The sequence below is a fragment of the Euprymna scolopes genome, chromosome 14 (genome assembly GCF_053919585.1).
Source record: "Euprymna scolopes isolate OS-2025 chromosome 14, ASM5391958v1, whole genome shotgun sequence".
In the NCBI taxonomy this organism is placed as follows: Eukaryota; Metazoa; Mollusca; class Cephalopoda; order Sepiida; family Sepiolidae; genus Euprymna; species Euprymna scolopes.
Genome location: NC_136495.1, coordinates 36,399,791 through 36,416,748, shown reverse-complemented (window position 1 = coordinate 36,416,748; position 16,958 = coordinate 36,399,791). Strand labels below are relative to the sequence as shown.

General features: G+C 33.9%; 1 protein-coding gene across 3 annotated transcripts in view; it reads left to right on the top strand.

Annotated features, from left to right (window-relative positions):
• LOC145292952 (pyridoxal 5'-phosphate synthase subunit SNZERR-like) overlaps positions 1 to 16,958 on the top strand; it is a 48,443-nt gene that overhangs the window by 19,923 nt on the left and 11,562 nt on the right. For all 3 annotated transcript variants that reach the window (XM_080139153.1, XM_080139154.1, XM_080139155.1), the window contains exons 2-5: positions 2,289 to 2,351; positions 10,704 to 10,804; positions 13,628 to 13,708; positions 15,450 to 15,570. In XM_080139153.1, coding sequence (XP_079995279.1) covers positions 2,289 to 2,351; positions 10,704 to 10,804; positions 13,628 to 13,708; positions 15,450 to 15,570 — 366 coding nt within the window. The remainder of the gene's footprint in view (positions 1 to 2,288; positions 2,352 to 10,703; positions 10,805 to 13,627; positions 13,709 to 15,449; positions 15,571 to 16,958) is intronic.

Sequence of the window (16,958 nt, the reverse complement as noted above, 5' to 3'; positions counted from 1 at the left end):
TTTTTTTTTTTGCCTTTCTTTTCCCTCCTATGGCAATTCTCTCTGAAAACTGAACATATTAATTTTGCCATCAATGCTAAGATTTCAAATGATTCGTTTGAGGGTAGTGGAGTTAAGACTTTTGTTTCATCAAAGAATGACTTCCTGTCTCATTCTCGTCATATGTGCAGTGTGTGTCTTTCAATTCTGATTGTTTTAGTTGAAACTTTGGCATTTCTGCATGTCAGTGACATAAGGTGAATGTGTGTATTTTAGTTTGAAGAACTGCTGAGAGATGTTGCTTGTCAGCGAAAGAACAGGGGTCGATAACTCTTCTTTTTCTAAAAGTGTGTGCAAACTAAAATTATATTTCAATACATTTTTATACAATCTTTCTGTACAAAAAAAAACAAATTATTCTTAAACCTCTTTAAATGTTTCATGTATTTTACATTATATTTTGCTACATTTTTATACATCCTTACTGTAAAAAAGAAATAAATAATTCTAAAAACAATCTATAAATGTTTCATGTTTTTATCATATTATTTTATTTTCAGTTATGAATCAATAATTGAAAAGAAATTGTATTAATACATTAAAATTATATTTTATTACACTTTTCATACAATGTTTCGATTTTCATATATTTTTGTGTTATTTATTTCGTTATATATTTTTGCATTATCGTAAACACTTGTTTATATTTGCGGTTCGAAGAACAGGGGTCAACCACTCCTCTCTGTTGCTAATATGTTACTGTCATGCAGAAGTGTTGAAACTTTTGTTTTTATGCCCAGAATTTCCTCTATATTAATAAACGAGAATAAAGAAAATTCGGTACAATGTACATACCTGTGAGGAAACAAATATATTCCAAAAATTATGTAAATCAATTCAGTAGTTTTTTATTTTTTATCTAGAACATTATTTTTAAGTGACTAATAAGAATTTGTACGTATTCCATCATAAATCTCATAAGTTTGGATTGAGTTATCTCCCCCTTTTATTTTTTTTATTATGGGTTGTTTTTTAAATCACAAACAAGACAGCTACTCTTCTGTTACTCATAAAATTTGATTTTCTGATTTAAAGCTCAAACTACTTTTACACGATTTACATGATTTTTGGAATATGGTGTTTGTGTTTTGTCACAGATGCATACATCATACAAATTTTCCTTATTTTTTGTTTTTAAATATGGAGGGATTCTGAAGAAAAAGCAAACTTTTATTAGTTTCAATATTTTTACATTTGAAGCATTGGTTAATATATATATATATATATATATATATATATATATATATATATAATATAAGAAATCACTAAGAAACTAAATCACGATGCAAGAAATTTTTTTTTTTAATAAATGAAAACAATATTATAAACCAAATATTTCAGCCTTAATAAACCCTTTTCAATGATATATAGACAATAAGAGCAGTGAAAGAGGGAGAGTAATAGACAGAAACTTAATACAAAATGGGTTTCTTCGTGAGTTAATTGTAAATTAGAATAATTGCAATGGAAGGGTTTTTTTGGGGGGGTTGCTTTTAAATATGTCTCGATTCCTAAATTGAGGAACATTTTAACATGTATTTTGTGCAATTAGTTAGAATAGTCCTTTATAAATAAAAGGAAATGTCACCACAATACTAATACTGTTTAACCCAAAGCAGCAAAGAGAAAAAGAGAGCGGAGGTATGGGGTGTTCCATAAGTAACGAACAACACCAGAAAATATCAGTGCCGGGCAAAACCAGTTGTAAATTGGATTGCTAGCGATGACATCAATCCTACATTCTGATCAAAGAATCGAGATCAGGAAACAATGATAGAAATATTTAACTCTGGATTGAAATTGCTAAAAGTATTTCAAATCGAAGGTCAGAATAAAAACAATTAAATTCCAATCAAGGAATGTGAGGCAATATGAATATAAGATATCAGACAAAGAGAAGAAAGCAAACCCAAAATCTCTCGCTTGTCAGATTATCATCTGTAAAATGAATAAAATTTTGTTGATTTAACAAGTTGTTATTTGACTAAAAACTACAGTAGAAAAAAGTGTATATACTTTGGCACACATTTAGTAAAAGTGCGTCCATAAAAATAGATTAAATATAACCGGTGTATAGTGAGAAGAAATAAACCAATTTGGGATTTTTTTTATTCATTTTTTTTATTTAATCGCCTTCACAAACTCACTTTTTCCTGATTCAAACGATCTAACCAGAGCTTGATGGGCTTCAGATAAATTTACTGCCATGAGTTTTTAGAAGTGAAAATTACTCTTTTTATCTTTTTCAGACTCTGACGTTGTGGTGACCAATCTGACAGCAGTAAAAGATGATAATGTATCAAAAAAAACAGGTAAGTCTCCGAGTGGATCAGTGAGAAATTAAAGAGTACAACTTTTTAAAAAACAACTATGCTTTATTTGGATTAGTTGAAATACTATTCTCATCTTGGATTTATTCCCTATTCTAAGATCAACGTATTCGGCTATTCTGAGATCAATGCATTCTAAGAATCTATATATTAATACTGTTGTACCTTTAACATACATACATTAAAGTGTGTGTTACACTTTCCAGATTATAAATTATTCAATCGGGAGATCCTATTCATTAAAAAGGAATCTAGGTGATAACATACTATGAACATTAAATTATTAGTATATAGCTAGGCTAATTTAATGTTCGTAGTATATTGTCACCTTTTATCCTCCTTTTTAATAGATAGGATTTCTCGATCACCAAAGATGCAGTGTAAAAAAAAAAAAAAATTGACGTTGCTTTTCATCCATAAGCGAAATTAAAGTATACCTTCTTGTCTTCTGGCTAAGATCCAAGGGTAGTGTCTGTTCTGTTTAAAGATGGTATCATATTATGGGATTTTCGTTCGTGCTGGACGTCTATACAATGGAAATATGTCACAGACTCCTATAAGGATATTGGAGATAAACATAATAACCAAATATATTCTGACACTACATTAATCAGATTACTTAAATATTTTTACAGTTTTACCAAAAGGGCTACAATAATATCGCAGGTTTGGCCTTCGGGACAAGATCAAAGTGTAGTATCTGTTCCGACAGATACTGCACTTAAGATAATTTGTACCAGTCAATGGAGGGGAAACCCTCTATACTGGGACAATTATTATTTTTGGTAACCAGAGTGCCCCCTTTTTGCCTACTTTTAAGGGAGCTGGTTTTTACCTCACATTAAAAACGGCCTTGTGCCTAATTTGCTCAGTGGGGGAGCAAATAAATACCATCTGTTCCGGCAGATGCTGCAAGCTATGACTAGCAAAGACCAGATGTGGGGGCAACCCCACATGTCTGACCTTTAACCAGCTCCCATTTCCCACCTCTCGGGAGCTGGTCCCCTTTTTCCCCTTCCCCCTCCCTTCACTCCTCACATTAAAAATTGGCCTTGTGCCTAATTTGCTCGGTGGGGGAGCAAATAAATACCATCTGTTCTTCATGTGCTGCACTTCACTTTCTTGTTCTCTTTCGGTGGAGGAGAAATCCTTCACGACTGAGACAATTTTTATTTTTGTACCTTTTCTCCACGTTAAAAAAACGACCCTGGTGTCTAACTCTGTCCCGTGGGGAGGCATAGTAAATAGGTACAATAATATCGCGAAGTCTCCATTCACAGAAGCAATATATTACATATGAAAGATGCCGCTGTGATATTTCCACAGGTCCTACTAGCATAAATAATTATCTTACCGATAGAATTATATTGGACAACTTTATTCACCATAAAATCACTCAGCGAAGAGCTCTCGGTTGGTTTCAATAAAAAGCAGGGGAATGTTGGCAGCTGGTTTGGCTGCCCCATACCCAGCATTACAATCTTCAAAGAAAGAAAATGAAAAAAAAAAAAAAAAAAGGTTGATATGCCATAAAACAGATCAAACCATATCAAACTAATGATATAGGTCTGTGGTTTGTGTGATTGTCAGAATATTTCCCCAGCTTTTCAAAAAGCAATATAATCTAGGAATATAATTATCCTCACTATAGAATAATATTTGCGCGATTTTATGTATTCCTCAGCTTTGTTAACTGACCAAGGACAGAACAGATAAGTGTAGTATCAGAACATATACTACACTCAGATCTTATCGAAATGACAAATTAAATGTTGTATATTTGCAACAAATAACAAGCAAGCAAGATAACAAGATCAATTGAGGTTTAGAAATAAACCCAATGTATCCATGACCCATCGGGTTTTAACCACTACCGCGATGTGTTCCACTTTGATTTCATTCCAGAATCGATAAACTGTGACACATCATTTAAGACCTTGTTTTTTACTAGGGAATCACCATTTATCAAGGCCTGAAGGCTACTCAAGGATAAAGGTTAATGAATGTAAGGTGGTAGTGTAGTAATCATTAATGGTGTAAATTGAATAGAAATTGATTATTTATGAGGACAGCTCAACAAGAACTTGTTTACATAGGATTTGAAGGCTACCATGTTGTATTCAACTGGAAAGCAGGTCAGCGGAACAGTGTTCCACAGGCGAACAGTTCTGGGAAAGAAGCTTTGTTCATGGAATCTGCGTTTAGATTTAGGCACAGATAGAGAGTGGGTTAAATCGTTTATAGTAGTTGTAGCTAATTGAGTGGTTTTTGTGAAAGTTTGGCAATGGGGAACCATTGGAGTTCAGATGAGCACTTGCCATGAAAATAACGATAGCGCAGAGACAGGCTTGCAACGTCTCTTCTGTAGCAAAAAGGTTGCAGGGAAGAGAAAAGGGCATCACTTACTAGGTTTCAGAACCGATTTTGAACTCTATCAAGACAGGATAGGGCGCATAGAGCAGCTCTTGCCCAAATGTGTCAACAGTACTCCATTTAGAGCATACCTGGCTCTTTTACAGATAGAGTATTGCATCTTCTAATATAATTAAAAAGTCACTTTACCGCTATATTATTATTTGTACTCCCTAGGAGTTTTTGCACAGGTCATCATCAGAGATTACTCACTAATAATAACTGGTGGTGTTCCCCGGAGTTTGGATGACAACAAGTCTCCCCAGATTTTCATCATTGTTCACCTCTTTCGATAATCTTTGCAAATGCCTTGGCATTATTGTAACAGTCGCTTACCATTGATTTATTGCTAGCAACAACTATTGGTCTTTACTGGAATTTGTGTGGCAATAATCTTCCCATGTCCGAGTACTCTCTGCACACTTTTAGTGGAGGTCTGGTTAGTACTCTCTCTCCTTGGCATTTCTATCCTCCTTGACACTTTACAGCTATTTTGTGTGGTATCAACTGAGACTGATGCCTTTTTTTTTATTATTATTTATTTATAGAAATAAAGAAACGTATTATTTTGTCATCTAATTTACATGTGTGATTGTGGTGTTAACCTTTACCATTATTTGATAATTCTGTTTTTACAAGAAAAAAAGTTTTATTTTTGTTTTTCAAGATAATTACATGATGAACCATTTCAAGTTAAGATCTGTTTAGATTACTCATGAAATCTCAAGAAAAACATGTTTAAAATTAGTAAAGATGCTAGAATTATTTTTGATTATTTTTTTATTATCGCTCAAGATGAGAAAAAAAACCCTGATAAAATGTTTTCTTTTTTTTTTTTATTTACTCTATATATAATATTATTAGGTTGTTGTATAAGTTCCCGACATTTTCTTTTAAATTTTTTTTTAAGAAAATCAAAGAATTTTAATAGCAAAAGTAAGTTTGTGTGGGACCCAACCTCCAAGTTTTTGTGTGAATCCCATTGACTGAAAGTGGCGTAAAATTGTCGCAAAATCAGACTTCATCTTTTCACCCAATTCTCTACATGTCTGATGGTCATCTTCCTCCAAAAGAACCCTGAGTTGGTCTTCGTCTATCTTGATTGGTCTTCCGGAACGAGGAGCATCATTGAGTTAAAAATTATTGTACTTGAATCTGGTAAACCAATCTCGAACAGTTCTCTATAGCATTTTCTTCATAGACGGCATAAATATTCTTCATCACTTTACTTGCATTTTGACCTCAATCAAAGGCGAAAATGTGATTTTTTTTATTATTTTTTTTTTTTAATTTACTTGACAATCTATTTGACTAATAAAAAAGGAGAAAAAATTATATGAGCAAAAACCGATAATCATTTTCTTGTAGTGCTTTCTAATGATGTATAACACTTTGCCAAATATGAAAACATTTTAGAACAAAAGTTTTTTATGAAACAACCTAATGTGTTTTATGTGCAACAACCTAATAATTGAAAATGATTTTAACTCCAAAACGTTGAAGGGAAATTTTTCTAAAATTTTATTCAATACAGAACTTCCATCACATCACACTAACACAAACAAGAACATAATACAATGTTAAATGTATTACAAAAAAATATCCACATACATTTTATTAATAAAATTAATAAAAGATGAAACTGCATAGCTTATTCCATTATATATATTATTCCTTAATTGGAATTAATTTTTGAGATGAGCATTATATATATTAATTTATTTTTATTTCGGACTATTATTCTCATCTTTATTAGTTGTTGTTTTCATCTTTATTGGTTGTTGTTTTTTATGACGTTTCGGCCAACTATTCTTCTGGCCTTCGTCAGGTGGTAACCGCGACGGATAGGAACTTTGACTCTCCTAATTGCATTCTCAGCAATCACTGCCATCCGTAGTTGTTGTCGTCTCACCACGTTTTGAAGTCGGCCAGAGGTTTACTTGGCCAAAACGTGGTGAGACGAAAACAACTAAGGATGGCAGTGATGGCTGAGAATGCAGTTAGAAGATTCGAAGTTCCTATCTGTCACGGTTACCACCTGACGAAGGCCAGATGAATAGTTTGCCGAAACGTCATGAAAAACAACAACCAGTAAAGATGAAAACAAAAATTAATAAATTAGTAAATTGCTTAAGACCGCAATTGTGCTTGTCTTCTTCTGTTTCAAGTGTTATTCAACTAGGCTCAGAACTCTTGGGCAGTCCTTAACCAACTTGTCCCACTTCTCTTTCACATTGCTGAACATTGGGTTGTCAGGACTCTTGATCTTGCTGAACACAGCCTCCCATACACTTCCAATTATTACCTCTGATATGTGATGGCGACAAGCGAAGTAGAATAACTTTTTGCCTAGTTTTTCTTCAATAAGCTTCGCTGCACCCTTGTTGATGCCACTGTTGCTTGCTGTGGTGGCAGAAACACTAGAAGAAGACCTCCAATCTGTAGTGGAATGGGGACAAAAGTGGTTGGTCGCGTTCAATGCTGCCAAGACTAAACTAGTTTCATTCAATAATTACAAGAAACCCTCTCTACCACCCATAGCAATGGCCAACGACTCTTTATCTGAGAGTCCATCTTTCAAACTCCTTGGCCTAACGTTCGCAGGAAACATGAGTTGGAACAATTACATTGAAGGCATTGCCAGGGCCGCTGCAAGAAAGGTGGGCTCTCTCTACCGTGCTAGAAAACTACTAACACCCGAAAGTATTCTGTACCTCTATAAGGCCACCATTCGCCCATGTATGGAGTATTGCTGCCACATCTGGGCTGGTGCATCTGCTACTAGTCTCTCGCTCCTTGACAAGGTTCAAAAGAGAGTCGCAAACCTGATAGGCCCTGAACTGGCATCTAAGCTTCAGCCTCTGTCCCATCGACGAAATGTTGCATCCCTCTGCCTTTTCTACAAGTATTTTAGTGGTGAATGCTCTGACAAACTGCAATCACTTGTGCCCCCACGACGTGAGCACCCTCGACAAACCCGACAGGCTGCTAAATCCCACCCCCACACTGTAGAGATCCCTAGATGTAAAAGATCTTTTTACTCCAATAGTTTCTTCCCCAGAACCGCTAGACTCTGGAATTCCATTCCAGGTCCCTGCTTCCCCAACAGTACTGACGTGCAGAAGTTCAAGTGTAACGTGAACCGACACCTTGCTGCCCAAATCCCTACATAGTACCCCATTAGTTGTTGCCCCTGATAGTAGCCCCCTACACCAAAGTGGCAATTTGCCTTGTTTGGGGTGAAAATGTAATAAAAAAAAAAAATTAAAAAAAAAAAAAATACCAAGCCTACAATGTTGTCTGTGAGACCCCATGCTTCTATCAGTTTCAATGTAGCATTACACTGTTGGATTCCTGTGGAACTTTCTATGAAGGGCACACCAAGCAGCTTCCCTTCTTCATACTGTGGAGTACCAGAGACGAGCACTGCAAGACTTTCCACTGGGTATCTTTCACCAAGAACATCCCGTAAAGTTTTCCATCCCAGTGTAGTGTGCAGTAATTTGGCGGACTTTCCTTGAAGTTATTCATGTAACTTTGGCACAAGTTATGACGAGTGTTTATCCTATTTCGTCTTGTAGTAGAGGCTGATATAACAAAGTCATCAAGATCTGCGCATCCTGCCTTCAACACTGCAGACACCATGGCTGTAGTCTGGTTGTCAGAGAGTGACAACCGATCTGCAGTGCTACAAATCTCTTCACTGGTCATAACTGAGTGTGGAAAGTGTAAGGTTATCGTACTTGGTTTTGATGAACAGCTTGGTGTTGTCTCAGTGTATTCTGAACCCTCACTAGTACCAGAGCCTTGACTGTTCTCTGGGTCTTCATCACTTGAAATTTTCCCAACTTCTGCTGCTGCAGCAGTCACTGATGATAACATTCTCTCTTCTCTTTCTTCTCGGAAGCTTTTCTCTCTAGACTTCTCTTAACATGTGTGCCATGCGAGTGGTCTGTTGGTCCAAGTAGAAATTGACGTCCTCTTCCTTGGTCTCCTTTGTGAGCAGCCTGTTGCTTCTTATATCCTCCACAACATCCTTTGCTCCAATATCAAATAACTTGTCTAAGTCCTTCAGAAAGTTAGCTTGTTTCTCTTCCTCTGGTTTGTTATTTCTTCCCTTGTTTTCAACAATTTTCCTGTACTTTTCATGGAGGATCATGAAACGGTTGACTGCATTTGGTCTAGTTAGTGTTTTAATCCTTGCCATATTCCAGAATGGCAAAACGACATCCACTGTATCATGGGCTAAAGACCTATTGTCACTGTTGGGATTATCATTCCTCAAATGCAGGAAATACTGGAACACCTGGCGATTAGTAGGAAGTTGAAAGCCCCTGATGCTGGAGCTGGGTTGCCCAATGAGATACACATCACTGAATGACCTTGTGGCAGGAGTTGCCACCTTTCTTCTCTTTTCAGTTGGTTCATCGCGTTCACTTGTATCGCTGACCACTTTCCCACAGCGTAGTTGTCTTCCAGATGCCATGTTGTCAGCAGTTCACAAATCTTAACAAATCAGTTTTAACTTACAATCTGAAATGAAGAGATAAAACATACTTAGTGATAATAAATTATATACATGCATTAAGAGTAAGATTTTTGAGATAAAGTTATGTATTATATGATGGCATCCTTTCCAAGCATAAAAAATATATATGTTTGTGCATTAAAATTAATTAAAATTAACACAGGTGTTCATGCGTTTACTACCATATGCAAGAAAATTTTATTAGCTTTCATTTGGTACCACTTTCAATGCTATAGCATCAACCTCTGGAAAGCTACAATGAAAATAAGGACATAATATCCCATATTTTGCAGCGTTTTTGAAAAACGTCAACAATAGAATTACATGGCTCTTGAGGCAGACATAGCCAAGGTCCAAGATCACAATAACTGGTATATTTAGCTAATTTAGACCTTGGAGAATGGGAATAATAGCAGTTTCCATATGTTTGAAGAAAAAGGTCAATTTTGAAGAGGTCTAATATATATATATATATATATATATATATATATATATATATAATCGCCTATACACTAATATTCTTTGAATTTTTGAAGAGACTACTTATCATTTACCTGAAAATATTTACTTGAAAATGGAGGACATCATCTATAATATAAATCTTACCTGTCTGTTTAAATGTATGTATGTATGTATGTATGTATGCCTAAAACTTTGGACAGAGCGACGGATTTTCATGAGATCGGTATCATTTTGAAGCTTGACCCTTTGGACGACAAATATTGAAAAATTGGCCTAAAACATTAATTCCTTCACCCTTAACTGGGCACTTTTCTACAAGAAGGGGGTTGCTTTTTTTTGCTAATATTTTCAAAAGTCATCCCCTCTTTTCGATTGTCTAGCCTTAATTTAAACCTATGTCACTTCTGGTTTGGTGATGAACACAACAACAAAGACGTCACATTTTTTTTATTTATTTTTTTTTTTTTTCATGTTTTTTTCCTCCTTCGCAGTATGAGTTTGAGCTTGCCTGCCTACTACCACTTTATTTTTTTTATTGCTCAACACACACCTCCAAACACTCGGACAACGCCGGGCACCCAGGCTAGTTTTAGATAAGAGGCCTACTGGTCAATAGGTTTTTATGTCTAGTGATAAAACAGCCCTTCATTTTCAAGCAGGCTGGCTGTGTGATCTTTACCCCAAATGACAACAATATGTGTATAAAAATATAAATATGCGTGTACGTATTCCAACAGAAGGAGTAAGTTGGGTTTCTGTGGGACAGACAATGGTCATTTGGTCCTTCAATTGATGAACTGTTTGCGTTTGTTTGGAAGATAGTTTTTATTGTTTTTTGTTTTTATTATTGCTTACTCTAGTTACTGAGAATTGTTATCTTGAGATATTTTATCGTTGCTGATTGTCATTTTTGATGTTTATTTTTGTTTTAGGAACTTTTAAAGTTAAAGCTGGAATGGCTCAAATGGCTAAAGGCGGAATCATCATGGATGTCACAAATGCAGAAGAAGCCCGTGTTGCGGAAGAAGCTGGGGTAAGCTTGATTTTTACCTCGGCAACCGTCATCTTGTGGCTAATTATTTAATTTATAAAACTCACCATGTCTGTCTGTCTCCATATTTTAAAACTATCTTTTCCGAAATTAAAAGTCGCAGAATGGTGCTAGGGGTCACAAAAGATTGGATTTTTTATGGACAATTCTTTTATGGGTTTTTAGCTGGTTAAAATAGTTTTTAAAGGGTCAAAAAGCGGGCTAAATTGAAAAAATCGTTATACATTTTGTACATTCATCTTAGTTTATTTTTAATCAGTTCATATGCGTGTCATGTTGGTACATTCGTAACGTCACCAGCTTTGAATGCTACAGTTTTGCTTTCGGTTTCGATTCTAGCTGATGGCACCAAATACGTTTTTTCTCTTTTGAAATCACAACTCCTGGACAAATTAAAATATATTTAAGCGTATTTTGCAACTGGGCAAAGCCAGGCGCCCCCACTAGTCTAATACTAAATATTTTATGATTATTCGATTAATGCACAAGTGAAATATGGAATATATATTATTTAATTAGGCTTGTGACACAATGAATAGACGTTGAATCTCTACGGTTCCAGGTGAGAATTGTCTGAAGATAGCGGTTTTAATCTTACCCAAAGCCAGCCAGAGGCTTACTTGGCCAAAACGTGGTGAGACGACAACAACTATGGAAGGAAGTAATTGCTGTGGATGTAGTTAGGAGATTCTATCCCGTCGCGGTTATCACCTGATGAAGGCCAGAGGAATAGTTGGCCGAAACATTGTGAAACAACAATTAAAAGATGAGGATGATAGTGTGCAATAAATAAAATTAACGAAATATGGACGTTCAAAATAAAACTAGTTACATACCTGGCAAAACTATTTGTCTACACTAAAAATTACGGAAAATTATCAAGCAGAATTTTAGTCATAAATAAAAACAATTGGAAATTCATATTTCCACAAAGTGAGGGAATGTGATTTTAAAGATTATAATGTTTTCTTTCACAAGTTGTTTCCTTTGTTGTAAATTTGTGTCAGACCCTCTTCTAGCTGCAACAACTGCTAGCAATTTCCCTTCTCTATCTCTGCCTAAAACTACATGTAAATTGCATGAGCAAACTTTCTTTGCTAGAGCTACCTGTCTATGGAACACTATATTGCAGGGCTGCTTTCCAGCTGACTATAACATGACCATTTTTGTGTAAAGTGATCTAGCTCCTCTTAAACAAACACTACCAAAGTTTACCGTACCAATAATCACGGTCTCACTGGCCAATTGATGTTCATTAATCTTTATCCTCGAGTGGCCTTCTGACTTTGATAAGTAGTGGCATAGTCAAAATGGAAAAATAGGTTGGAGTGCTAAGCATTTATTTTATATAGGCTTGGTCATGTGACTTCTAAGGAGCAATGATTTGATTTCAGTTAACCAGTCTATGCAATCGTTAAAGGGACACGAGAAGGCAACTGCTGGTCAATTTATGAGTATCTTACCAATTCCTATACAAAAACCCTAACACCACAGATAAGTTTTATCACATTTGCTGACACACACACACATATATATATATATATATATATATATATATACTAGCATGGTGACTCAACGTTGCCCATAATTGAATGATGATCAACAAATGTTTCACTCTCCCATATTTTTATTGTCAGCGAAATCGATGAAATCGTCCATTTTTCAATCAGATCGATTGATTGCCTGCTCTAGTTGGGGACCCATTTCAGTGCACAGAGAGGAAGCTCACATGCCTCTCACTATGTCTTATTTCACAATACACTGTACTCTACATTACACTGTAGAGAACTTACTGTTGATTTTATAAAATTATTTTTATAGTATAATGACTTGAATTAAAGTTTAAAATGCGAAGCATAAAATATCATACTCCAATTCTTTTCTAAGCAGAAACATTCATTTCGAACACGCCCCTGTCATATCAAAGAACCTACTGTTGATTTTATATGTTGAGCCTTGTGATGTTAGGCTGTGTAAGGTGTTAACTTCGGTCCAAATCGCCTGTTCCTTCTTTCGTTAGATTATTTCGATTATTGATATTTATCAAAGACATTCTGTTACAGAACCTATCTAAAAACACTGCCAGGCACATGAAGTTCCTTCATGTGAAATTTCATAAAAATTAGCCCAGCCGATTTCAAGTTCATAAGGAACGAACTCAGATACATAAAGTTCCATTTATATAATAGAAGTGTGTGTGTGTATGTATATATATATATACATACACACACACACACATACACACACAGTGATCTTCTCTCTGATTTTGTGCTTCTGACCCTCCCTAATTTACAACCTCCCATCACCATTTATTCTTCAGATCATTCATTATATTACAATGTTGGTGTTTCAGCTACTCTTTTTGATAGTTTGACATTGAGTCTGTTTTTATTGGTGGAAGGTAATACTTGATTTTTTTATTTATTTATTTTTTTTTTTTATGGATGAGGATTATTTGGATTCTTCAGACTACTGGTCTCATCTTAAATTCTGTATGTTATTCAACAACATTTTGACTAATTGTGACCTCTGATCTTTTCATGTGTGTTTTGATGAACTTTGGAATCTGTACAGAATTTTGAACCGAATCCTTTATTTAATCCATGAGAGTAGATTGTTCTTGTTCTGTCAGCCTTGACTGGGTAGAAGTCCTAAATAACTCTTAGTATTATCTGTACTGAGGATTAAACCTTCAACATCCAGGACATTATTACTTAGCATTTTGTCTGTTGGGAAAAATTTTAATTTGTATTTTAATGCTCTGATTTTTTTTTATATATTTCATTTATTTTTTTTTTCATATAGGCTTGTGCCGTTATGGCTTTAGAGAGAGTTCCTGCAGACATTCGTCGTGAAGGAGGAGTTGCCAGAATGACTGATCCTGTGGTAAGTGTTCAGAATATATTTGAAATTACAAAAATAAAAACTGTGTTCAGATGATGAATGAACATGGTTTCTCATATCTGGCGTATTCATATTACTGTTCTCACGAGCAGGGGTGGTAGTAGGTATCCAAGTATCATGGAGGGGGTGAGGCCGTTTGCCGAAAAAGGTTGGAAAACCCTAATAATCCATATCGATTCCCGACCATGTAAGCAAAAAGAAGTAAAGTCTTTTAGGGAGTTATGTAAAAGTAATTTATGTAAAACAATTGAAATACTTATAAAAAAAATATTTGTTTCACAACATTATTCTTTTGCTTCCAACATCTATTCACTTTGTCTTAACCATTTTCTGTTCCAACTTTTTAGATTAGACAATGTCCATCTTGCCAGTTAATTTATAACATTCTAATACTAATTTGATTTTAATACCAATATATTTAGCATGTCATAATCTTCATTATATTTAGCACGTCTTAATTTTTAAAAAATACAATTTTTAAGCTTTAGCTTAAAAATTGTATTTTTACATGGGTTAAGAAACTGATTACCTGCACCTGGATATCCCAGACATAGGGGGTTTAGCAGACTTGGCTTGATCGAGTAAGAAATGACATGACTGCTCGCAAACCAACTGGCGTCAACCCTTTTGATTAAACCGCATGAAGTATCGGCATGATAGGTTAGTAAGTGTTGCACATTCTGAAGTCTGAGATATTTACAGCACCATTAAAAACTATAATCAGATGAAGATATTTTATTGAGGTAAATCCTGAAATTACTGCATCGGTTCTCAGTTTTTAATCATTTTAAGGTCTCATTTTATTTGTTCTATCTGACTCATTTTAGGTGAATTTTTATTGGAAAAGAAAAAACCCTCCTCCAAACTTAATGATGTCACTTCTGCTTTCTTAATTTACAAGCATGTCAAATTTAACATATTAATCCTCGACAAACAGTCACTTCCTACAGCTCTTAAGTAGGTGCAAAGCATTGGTTTTAAAATAAATTATTTTGTAATTCATTTCTTTTAAAGTTCTCATGTAGCATGCTAAGAGAGCAGATGGATAAATTACTGGTAATCAAGAGAATTATTAATGTGGTTTAAGAATTTGTGAAATGCAACTTTGGATTTGGATTATTACATAAGTCAACAGACAATGCTCAAATTTTCAAAATTCAAATGTTTACAATCAAAACAAATGCTAAAAAATATTAACTTGAAATTAATACAAAAATTTTGTATGATGTGATCTGATTATATAAACTGTAGAGACCGAATTGAGAGACAATACGAGAGATTTTTTAAAAACTTTGTACACGTTTCTTTTTTCCTTTTCATTTCTTTTACATTTTTTTTTTCATTTTTACACTTTTCTTTTTTATATACTTTTCTTTTTTCCTCATTACATTTCTTTTACATTTTTTAACACATTTTGTTTCCTTTTTCTTTATTTTGCACTTAAAAAAAAAATTTTATTTTACACATTTTTTTTTTTTTTTACAGTTTTTGTAATTTTTTTTGTTTTTATACTTTTTCTTATTTGCGCTTTTCATTTTCTTATTTTTAATACTTTTCCTTTCTTCATTTCTCTAAATTTAAAAAAAATTTTTGCATTTTCTTTTGTTTTAACAATTTCTTATATTTTCCTTTTCTTTATTTTATACCTTTTCTTTTTTTTTTTTTTTTTTTTTTCACACTTATCTTTAGCATTTGGATAATTAATTTTTGTTTTCCATTAAAGAAAATCAAGGCAATTATGAATGCTGTAACAATCCCTGTAATGGCCAAAGCTCGAATTGGTCACTTTGCAGAAGCCCAGATTTTAGAGTCCCTTGGTGTTGACATGGTGGATGAATCAGAGGGTAAGTTCATCACAATTTTATCCTTTCATACCCAAGATTGACCATATATGTCTTTAGTGTACGGATGTCACACAATGTTTTGTAAATTTATAAAATCAATTATTTAACAAAATATTTAGTCTTCTCTGGTACAAGACTGGAAGGTGGGTAAAATCATATGTTAATGTCAGGTGAATTACCTCCCTTGAATAGACCGGAAGTAAGAACTAGTGAAGATTTGTTGACCATTTAGGGTGTCAAAGGTGTGGAACAGTAAATGTCTGGAGTAGGCAGCAGGACTTATTAATATTTGGTAGATGAATCGAATGTATTATGTGAATGTACTTATGCAAATCGTAGCCACAATTAATATTTTTATAATTTCTCTTATCAATTAAGCAACACCTTCTTCACACTAGATCCTTTGAAGAGATTCCACTTAAAAGGATCTTAAAATGACCTCTCTATTAGACTGTATGAGATAGCAGGCATCCTAGTGGATGCCCCATCTCCAGCTAGAACAAAATAAGAAAATTAAAAAAAAAAAAAAAAAAAACTTTTCATAATGTAAAAAAATTTTTAGCAGAGAGCATATGCCCCAGGATATCGATACAAAATATTTTCAGTTTTTGTTAATTTATCATTTTCGAAAATGTATGGAACTCCTCCACGCTTTGACTTCTCTTGTTTTCAACATTGATCATCATATTATAGTCTTCATTTTTAATTTTTTGGTGCTAATGCACTGACTGATCCGCGCTATTTTTTAAATCGTATTTCCAAGTCTGATTAAAGTTTTGTGATGTGTTTTTTTTATTCAGTTGTGAGGTTAAAGTACAGAATAGGTAGAAAACACCCTCCCCATGTTAAGAATGTTTTTTTTTTAATAATAACATTATTATTTTAGCACAGATCAGTAAGTGCATGAGTACCCATTTTTTATATATGTACTGATTTAAATAAAAATATATTTACAAAATAAATTTGTTTGTACATTTAAAAAAAAAATTTTTTAACACATTTTATTTCCTTTTTCTTTATTTTGCACTTTTTCTTTTTTGAATTTTTTTTTTGTTTTTTTTTACACATTTTCTTTTACAGTTTTTGTAATTTTTTTTTATTTTTGTTTTTATACTTTTTATTTGCATTTTTCATTTTCTTCTTTTTAATACTTTTCCTTTCTTCATTCTCGATGTAAACTTTAAAGTTTCAGTATCACCAGAACCAAGCACAATCTTCTAATTTATATCAGTTTTTTTTTTGGGGGGGGGCAGGTATGGTATACTCCTGGTTTTTCTAATAAAGTTTCACATAATCACTAATACAAAATATTTTTTATATACTGTCCAGAATTCTTCTTATATTAAAAAAACAAAAATAAAGAAAACTCTGTATGATATGCATACTCA